Source organism: Oncorhynchus tshawytscha, linkage group LG01 (assembly GCF_018296145.1).
Source record: "Oncorhynchus tshawytscha isolate Ot180627B linkage group LG01, Otsh_v2.0, whole genome shotgun sequence".
NCBI lineage: Eukaryota > Metazoa > Chordata > Actinopteri > Salmoniformes > Salmonidae > Oncorhynchus > Oncorhynchus tshawytscha.
The window spans coordinates 869,419-879,734 of record NC_056429.1 but is presented as its reverse complement, the minus strand read 5'-3'; the positions used below and the strand labels follow the sequence as shown (position 1 = coordinate 879,734).

At 36.9% G+C, this 10,316-nt stretch overlaps 1 protein-coding gene across 1 annotated transcript in view; it reads left to right on the top strand.

Moving 5' to 3' along the window:
• The window catches only part of si:dkeyp-73b11.8 (BPTI/Kunitz domain-containing protein), a 21,751-nt gene extending 12,690 nt beyond the window's left edge, over positions 1–9,061 (top strand). Inside the window, exons 3-6 of the mRNA XM_042326279.1 lie at positions 965–1,141; positions 1,422–1,466; positions 3,507–3,585; positions 7,954–9,061. Coding sequence (XP_042182213.1) covers positions 965–1,141; positions 1,422–1,466; positions 3,507–3,585; positions 7,954–8,038 — 386 coding nt within the window. The 3' untranslated portion in view covers positions 8,039–9,061. The remainder of the gene's footprint in view (positions 1–964; positions 1,142–1,421; positions 1,467–3,506; positions 3,586–7,953) is intronic.
• Positions 9,062–10,316: the final 1,255 nt, after the last annotated feature.

Sequence of the window (10,316 nt, the reverse complement as noted above, 5' to 3'; positions counted from 1 at the left end):
CCAATATAGTATAACCCATTTAAGACCCCACACTTGTAGTGTGTAATGTCTGTCAAGACAGTCTACTGTGCATCTGCAGATAAAGTGGACATAGAATTCAATTTCTTGTGGCATGGCCATAAACAATGACTTATTTTGGCATGGCCATAAACAAGGACTTTGGAGTAACAGTTTTACAGAGGAAGAGGTTTTTATTGCCCCTGCTATGACTATATTGGGTAGTGGGTGAGTGTTTGTGTAAGAGAGAGAGAGAGAGAGAGAGAGAGAGAGAGAGAGTTTTTTTTACTGTCGTCTAGTGTTGGGTTTCTTGAGGTTTACCATCTAAATGTGAGGCAGAGGTCATCCATAGTGTCTGAAATGAGAAGTGTAACTCATTCAAAACCTACTGCTGATTTCAGGGTTTACACCAGGACTCCCCAATATGCTTCTCACCGTCTAAATTTATTTGGCCCCCTAAGTTTTCTGAGCAAATATAATGTTAAGGACTATCAAATCACCAAGAAATTCCCAAGTATTCCCAAACATAAAAAGAGAGGCGTATGTGATCGTATCCCAATGTAATCAATGTTTGAAATGATTCTGTTATTGTCCAATACCATGTCTGTTTGGGATTCTTGAGGTCAATTTGCAGTGTACAAATGATTTTTAACTGTGTTCCGGCCCCCGACCATCTCCTCAAGGTAAATTGGCCTAAGGCTGAATTTAGTTGACGATCCCTGGCTTACAGTATCTAAGCACTAACGCAACTGTGTACTCGTGTGCAGCAGGACATTTACCTTCGTTGCAATGTGCCACCATGTGGCAAAACATAGTAACAACACCCAGAACAATGCCATGCGAGGACAACTTTGTTCATGGGTTGAACCTACACTGGAATCACAACACTGAAGTGTTTTTTGTGTGTGATTAATGCTTTGTCTCTCTCCCTACCCCAACCCCAAACCTTGTCCTTCCCCCTGTACAGAGTCTAAAGCCTGCCACTTCAAGAAGGCTCTGGGTGAATGCTTCGGCACCTACCTGCGTTATTTCTACGACCCCATCCATGAGAAGTGTAAGAAGTTTCACTGGACTGGCTGTGTGGGGAACGGAAACAGGTTCATCGACCATCAGGCCTGCAACGCCACCTGTGCTGGGATTCATGGTGAGATGACATGAGATGGCATAATATGAAATAATATGGCATAGCATGACATAAGATTGCCCAATATGACGTAACGTGACTTAAAATGACACAGCATAAACAAATGAATCGTGAATCATGAAATATCCTAATTTAGAGGTTCTACAAATATTTTTGTAGTTTTCAATGCCACATGACACTGAAAAAACACATGAATGTAATGTTGAACAATTAAATGATACTATATTTATAATAATCTGACATAATTACCTGACATAATAATCTGATGTTTTGTCATCAGATGAAGGTAGTGAGGATGAGGAGGATGAGCCCGATACTCCTATTGGTGAGTAGAGATACAGGTCTATATACTCCTATTGGTGGGTAGAGATACAGGTCTATATACGCCTATTAGTGGGTAGAGATACAGGTCTATATACTCCTATTGGTGAGTAGAGATACAGGTCTATATACTCCTATTGGTGAGTAGAGATACAGGTCTATATACTCCTATTGGTGGGTAGAGAGGACAGGTCTATATACTCCTATTGGTGGGTAGAGATACAGGTCTATATACTCCTATTGGTGGGTAGAGATACAGGTCTATATACTCCTATTGGTGAGTTGAGAGATTCACTACATGACCAAAAGTATGTGGACACCTGCTCGTCGAACATCTCATTCCAAAATCATGGGCATAAATATGGAGTTGGTCCCCCCTTTGCTGCTATAACAGCCTCAACTCTTCTGGGAAGGCTTTCCACTAGATGTTGGAACATTGCTGCTATAACAGCCTCCACTCTTCAGGGAAGGCTTTCCACTAGATGTTGGAACATTGCTGCTATAACAGCCTCCACTCTTCAGGGAAGGCTTTCCACTAGATTTTGGAACATTGCTGCTATAACAGCCTCCACTCTTCTGGGAAGGCTTTCCACTAGATGTTGGAACATTGCTGCTATAACAGCCTCCGCTCTTCTGGGAAGGCTTTCCACTAGATGTTGGAACATTGCTGCGGAGACTTGCTTCCTTTCAGCCACAAAAGCATTAGTGAGGTCGGCCACGGATGTAGGGCCGATTAGGCCTGGCTTGCAGGTGACGTTCCAATTCATCCCAAAAGGTGTTCGTTGGGGTTGAAGTCAGGGCTCTGTACAGGCCAGTCAAGTTCTTCCACACCAATCTCAACAAACCATTTCTGTATGGACCTCGCTTTGTGCTCGGGGGCATTGTCATACTGAAACAGGCAAGGGCCTTCCACAAACTGTTACCAAAAAGTTGAAAGCACAGAACCGTCTTGAATGTCATTGTATGCTGTAGCGTTAATATTTCCCTTCACTGGAACTAAGGGGCCTAGCCCGAACCATGAAAAACAGCCGCACACAATTTTCCTCATCCACCAAACTTTACAGTTGGCACTATGCATTGGGGCAGGCAGTGTTCTCCTGGCATCCGCCGAACCCAGATTTGTCCGTCAGACTGCTAGAAGGTGAAGCGTGATTCATAACTCCAGAGAAGGTGTTTCCACTGTTCCAGAGTCCAATGGCGGCGGGCTTTACACCACTCCCGCCGACGCTTGGCATTGCGCATGGTGACCTTTGGCTTGTGTGTGGCTGCTCAGCTATGGAAACCAATTTCATGAAGCTCCCGACAAACAGTTCTTGTGCTGATGTTGTTTCCAGAGGTAGTTTGGAACTCAGTGGTGAGTGTTGCAACCGAGGACAGACGATTTTTACGTGCTTCAGCACTCGATGGTTCTGTTAGATTGTGTGGCCTACCACTCCACGACTGAGCCGTTGTTACTCCAAGACGTTTCCACATCACAATAACAGCACTTACAGTTGACCAGGGCAGCTCTAGCAGGACAAACTGACTTGTTGGAAAGGTGGCATCCTATGACAGTGCCACGTTGAAAGACACTGAGCTCTTGTGATAAAGTACTGTACAGTACAGTGTTAATCATTACTGGTGATATAGTACATTACAGTACAGTGTTAATCATTACTGGTGATATAGTACTGTACAGTACAGTGTTAATCATTACTGGTGATATAGTACTGTACAGTACAGTGTTAATCATTACTGGTGATATAGTACATTACAGTAGAGTGTTAATCATTACTGGTGATATAGTACATTACAGTAGAGTGTTAATCATTACTGGTGATATAGTACATTACAGTAGAGTGTTCAGTCTTTGTTGATACAGTGCAGTACACTGTGCTATTCAATTTTATACACACTGGATGAAATAGCCAAATCCACTCATTTGAAGGGGTGTCCACATACTTTTGTCTATATAGTGTAGGTCTATTCAACAGTTTTGATATTTTATTAATTAGTTGTTGTTATGTTGTTAACAAAAAAACTGACGTTATTCTGCTTCCTGCAGCCCTGATTCTGGGAGTGGTGTTGGGGATCACGGGAGGAATCATTATTGGAGTTGTTATTTTCCTGGTGATACAGAGCAAGTAAGTACACTGTTCATTATTCTCTGATATAGTACAGTACACTGTTCATTATTCTCTGATATAGTACAGTACACTGTTCATTATTCTCTGATATAGTACAGTACACTGTTCATTATTCTCTGATATAGTACAGTACACTGTTCATTATTATCTGATATAGTACAGTACACTGTTCATTATTCTCTGATATAGTACAGTACACTGTTCATTATTCTCTGATACAGTACACTGTTCATTATTCTCTGATAAGTACACTGTTCATTATTCTCTGATATAGTACAGTACACTGTGTTCATTATTCTCTGATAAGGTACACTATTCATTATTCTCTGATACAGTACACTATTCATTATTCTCTGATACAGTACACTGTTCATTATTCTCTGATACAGTACACTGTTCATTATTCTCTGATATAGTACAGTACACTGTTCATTATTCTCTGATACAGTACACTGTTCATTATTCTCTGATACAGTACACTGTTCATTATTCTCTGATATAGTACAGTACACTGTTCATTATTCTCTGATACAGTACACTGTTCATTATTCTCTGATACAGTACAGTACACTGTTCATTATTCTCTGATATAGTACAGTACACTGTTCATTATTCTCTGATACAGTACAGTACACTGTTCATTATTCTCTGATACAGTACAGTACACTGTTCATTATTCTCTGATATAGTACAGTACACTGTTCATTATTCTCTGATACAGTACAGTACACTGTTCATTATTCTCTGATACAGTACAGTACACTGTTCATTATTCTCTGATATAGTACAGTACACTGTTCATTATTCTCTGATACAGTACAGTACACTGTTCATTATTCTCTGATATAGTACAGTACACTGTTCATTATTCTCTGATACAGTACACTGTTCATTATTCTCTGATACAGTACAGTACACTGTTCATTATTCTCTGATATAGTACAGTACACTGTTCATTATTCTCTGATACAGTACAGTACACTGTTCATTATTCTCTGATACAGTACAGTACACTGTTCATTATTCTCTGATATAGTACAGTACACTGTTCATTATTCTCTGATATAGTACAGTACACTGTTCATTATTATCTGATATAGTACAGTACACTGTTCATTATTCTCTGATATAGTACAGTACACTGTTCATTATTCTCTGATACAGTACACTGTTCATTATTCTCTGATACAGTACACTGTTCATTATTCTCTGATATAGTACAGTACACTGTTCATTATTCTCTGATACAGTACACTGTTCATTATTCTCTGATACAGTACACTGTTCATTATTCTCTGATATAGTACAGTACACTGTTCATTATTCTCTGATATAGTACAGTACACTGTTCATTATTCTCTGGTGATACAGTACACTGTTCATTATTCTCTGATACAGTACACTGTTCATTATTCTCTGATATAGTACAGTACACTGTTCATTATTCTCTGATATAGTACAGTACACTGTTCATTATTCTCTGATATAGTACAGTACACTGTTCATTATTCTCTGATATAGTACAGTACACTGTTCATTATTCTCTGATATAGTACAGTACACTGTTCATTATTCTCTGATATAGTACAGTACACTGTTCATTATTCTCTGATATAGTATAGTACACTGTTCATTATTCTCTGATATAGTACAGTACACTGTTCATTATTCTCTGGTACAGTACAGTGTTCATTATTCTCTGATACAGTACACTGTTCATTATTCTCTGATACAGTACAGTGTTCATTATTCTCTGATATAGTACAGTACACTGTTCATTATTCTCTGATATAGTACAGTACACTGTTCATTATTCTCTGATATAGTACAGTACACTGTTCATTATTCTCTGATACAGTACAGTACACTGTTCATTATTCTCTGATATAGTATAGTACACTGTTCATTATCCTCTGATACAGTACAGTACACTGTTCATTATTCTCTGATATAGTACAGTACACTGTTCATTATTCTCTGATATAGTACAGTACACTGTTCATTATTCTCTGATACAGTACAGTACACTGTTCATTATTCTCTGATATAGTATAGTACACTGTTCATTATCCTCTGATACAGTACAGTACACTGTTCATTATTCTCTGATATAGTACAGTACACTGTTCAATATTCTCTGATACAGTACAGTACACTGTTCATTATTCTCTGGTGATACATTACACTGTTCATTATTCTCTGATACTGTACACTGTTCATTATTCTCTGATATAGTACAGTACACTGTTCATTATTCTCTGATACAGTACACTGTTCATTATTCTCTGATACAGTACACTGTTCATTATTCTCTGATACAGTACAGTACACTGTTCATTATTCTCTGATATAGTACAGTACACTGTTCATTATTCTCTGATACAGTACACTGTTCATTATTCTCTGATATAGTACAGTACACTGTTCATTGTTCTCTGGTGATACAGTACACTGTTCATTATTCTCTGATACAGTACAGTACACTGTTCATTATTCTCTGATACAGTACAGTACACTGTTCATTATTCTCTGATATAGTACAGTACACTGTTCATTCTTCTCTGATATAGTACAGTACACTGTTCATTGTTCTCTGGTGATACAGTACACTGTTCATTATTCTCTGATACAGTACAGTACACTGTTCATTCTTCTCTGATACAGTACACTGTTCATTATTCTCTGGTACAGTACAGTACACTGTTCATTATTCTCTGATATAGTACAGTACACTGTTCATTATTCTCTGATATAGTACAGTACACTGTTCATTATTCTCTGATATAGTACAGTACACTGTTCATTATTCTCTGATATAGTACAGTACACTGTTCATTATTCTCTGATATAGTACAGTACACTGTTCATTATTCTCTGGTGATACAGTACACTGTTCATTATTCTCTGATACAGTACAGTGTTCATTATTCTCTGATATAGTACAGTACACTGTTCATTATTCTCTGATATAGTACAGTACACTGTTCATTATTCTCTGATATAGTACAGTACACTGTTCATTATTCTCTGATATAGTACAGTACACTGTTCAATATTCTCTGATATAGTACAGTACACTGTTCATTATTCTCTGATATAGTATAGTACACTGTTCATTATTCTCTGATATAGTACAGTACACTGTTCATTATTCTCTGGTACAGTACAGTGTTCATTATTCTCTGATACAGTACACTGTTCATTATTCTCTGATACAGTACAGTGTTCATTATTCTCTGATATAGTACAGTACACTGTTCATTATTCTCTGATATAGTACAGTACACTGTTCATTATTCTCTGATATAGTACAGTACACTGTTCATTATTCTCTGATACAGTACAGTACACTGTTCATTATTCTCTGATATAGTATAGTACACTGTTCATTATCCTCTGATACAGTACAGTACACTGTTCATTATTCTCTGATATATTACAGTACACTGTTCATTATTCTCTGATATAGTACAGTACACTGTTCATTATTCTCTGATACAGTACAGTACACTGTTCATTATTCTCTGATATAGTATAGTACACTGTTCATTATCCTCTGATACAGTACAGTACACTGTTCATTATTCTCTGATATAGTACAGTACACTGTTCAATATTCTCTGATACAGTACAGTACACTGTTCATTATTCTCTGGTGATACATTACACTGTTCATTATTCTCTGATACTGTACACTGTTCATTATTCTCTGATATAGTACAGTACACTGTTCATTATTCTCTGATACAGTACACTGTTCATTATTCTCTGATACAGTACACTGTTCATTATTCTCTGATATAGTACAGTACACTGTTCATTATTCTCTGATATAGTACACTGTTCATTATTCTCTGGTGATACAGTACACTGTTCATTATTCTCTGATACAGTACAGTACACTGTTCATTATTCTCTGATACAGTACACTGTTCATTATTCTCTGATACAGTACACTGTTCATTATTCTCTGATACAGTACAGTACACTGTTCATTATTCTCTGATATAGTACAGTACACTGTTCATTATTCTCTGATACAGTACAGTACACTGTTCATTATTCTCTGATATAGTACAGTACACTGTTCATTATTCTCTGATACAGTACAGTACACTGTTCATTATTCTCTGATATAGTACAGTACACTGTTCATTATTCTCTGATATAGTACAGTACACTGTTCATTATTCTCTGATACAGTACAGTACACTGTTCATTATTCTCTGATACAGTACACTGTTCATTATTCTCTTTAATTAAAAATATAATAAAATTAAAATAATTTTTACAGAATGATTTTTTGTTGTAATTTGTCTTAATTATACTACAAATAACTAACTGCTCTTTTATATCAAATATCAGTAAGAATCACAAACGTGCACCAAAGAAAGTGAAAGAAGCCAAGATGGAGACACCACTGCAACAGGAGCCAATTGAGATGGCATAGAGAACAGAACACAGGAATGACTGGAAACACCATAGAAATGAGAATGACTAGAGCGCATGATCCCATTCAAGTCCACTTTCCATTTTAAGTGTACCCATGCCAGTCATTGTATTTCTAGGGGAAACACCAGGCAGGGCCCTCACCTGAATGGCCCCTCTCAGGTTGATTTAATAGAGGAATGTAGATCTACAACTAACAACCCTACAATGTAATGTCATGTTTCCCATCATGTGTTGTTATCAGATTATTCACAAATCCTTGTTCCTGGGTTGGAGGAGTGGACAATGAGAGAGTCATATGGTATCTGCCTTCTCCTTCACTAATGCAGGCCAGGCTATTTTCCTCATGGTTATGTTTAAAATGACTCTCAATTATCTTACAACATGTATAAGGCTTTCTGCACTCTCGTCTTTTACAATATGACTTCTGTGTTTATTTCAGGTATATTTGGTAGCTGCTCACATCACCTCCACGGGGCACTATTGTTTATTAATTAGATTACGGCATCGTGTGCTTTTACTGAACTCCTCAGTGGGCAAACAGGGTTCTTCTGATATTCCCATAGTTCTTCACATGGAATGTGTGTTTTATTTTACGTGCTTCATTCTGTTTATGTTTGGTCTGTATCAACATTCACATTGGTTTTGTTCCAACTACTGTATGTAACATTATTGTAAGGCATGATGTGAGAATGAACCAAAACACTGTTTCAAAATATATATATATATATATTATGGGACAGGTTTTACCCACAGAAATAGAATGAATAGAACTGTCATCCCCATTCAAGTAAATTGTGCCATTATGGGACTGAGATGATGTCATCCTCCTGGACTGGCAGCCATTTTGAGTGTACCCATAAGGGCAGGAAGTAAAAGCAGGAAGTAAAAAAAAGCAGGAAGTAAATAAAAACAGCGAGTCAATCTGTGCTGTGATGTTGTTGTTGTGAAATTCCATATACATTTTGAAGGATACATATTCAAATGTGTTACAAAAATAAATTAACACAGATAAACACAAAAATGAAAGATGTGCATAACTTAAAGAGGAATGGAGCTGTGTTGAAATACCGAATACTCATACTGACTACACTAACCATACTATTTGTGATGTAAATGTAGTATGCTTATTGTTCATAGTATGGATACTCATAGAAGTCAAAGATTGTGTGACACCTTCATATGATGGTATTCCAGTGAAATTTAGGCATAACCATTACAAAGGATCAGAAGTCTAGATGGCTCACTACATTTGAACCCTCTTATTAAAAAAAAACAGAAGAAGCTAAATCAATGGCTACAGAGGGACTTATCTTTAAAAGGTAGAGTCCTAATAACCAAGGCTGAAGGTATCTCTAGACTAACATATGGCGCTCAATCTTTATATCTTGAGAGTAAAATTAGCAAGGAGATAGACCAGATGCTTTTCAACTTTCTGTGGAGAAACCGTACCCATTACATTAGGAAAACTGTTGTAATGAACACTTATGAGAATGGTGGACTGAATTTTCTGGACTTCACTACTTTAAATAATACTTTTAAGATCAGTTGGATAAAACAATTCCTAAGAAGACCCACTTCTATCTGGAATTTTATTCCTCATCATGTCTTCTCTACTTTTGGTGGCCTTAACTTCATGTTGTTTTGCAATTATGACATTGACAAAATTCCAGTGAAACTTTCTACTTTTCATCGGCAGGTTTTCTTGTCATGGTCCTTAATTTATAAACACAATTTTTCTCCACACAGATATTATATATGGAATAATCGGGATATATTGTAACAAAAATACTTTGTTTTTAGAATATTGGTTCTGAAATAACATCCTATTGGTGAGCCAACTGGTAAATGCAGAGGGTCTTTTACTCAGTTATAAGGAATTCTTATCACTTTACAAGGTCCCTGTAACACCTAAAGATTTTGCAATTGTTTTAGATGCCATTCCCTCAGGTGTTGCTATGTTATTCAGGAACATGTCAAGACCTGACCCTCAGAGCCTACCTTCTATTGACCCTGTTGACTCATCAGTAGGAAAGATTTGTTTCTCTTTTGGTCCATTCAACAACAGAGCGATACTAACCTTGTTTCAGCAGGATGTTGTCATGCCTTATTGGAATGGATTTATTGATAATATCTGTTGGGAAAAAGTTTGGATGTTGCCACACACATACCTACTTGTTAACAAAATTAAGGAAGTTTCCTTTAAAATGGTTTGTAAATATTATCCTGCCAACCACTATATGAAGAAGTTTAAGGAAAACATCAACTCAAATTGCTCC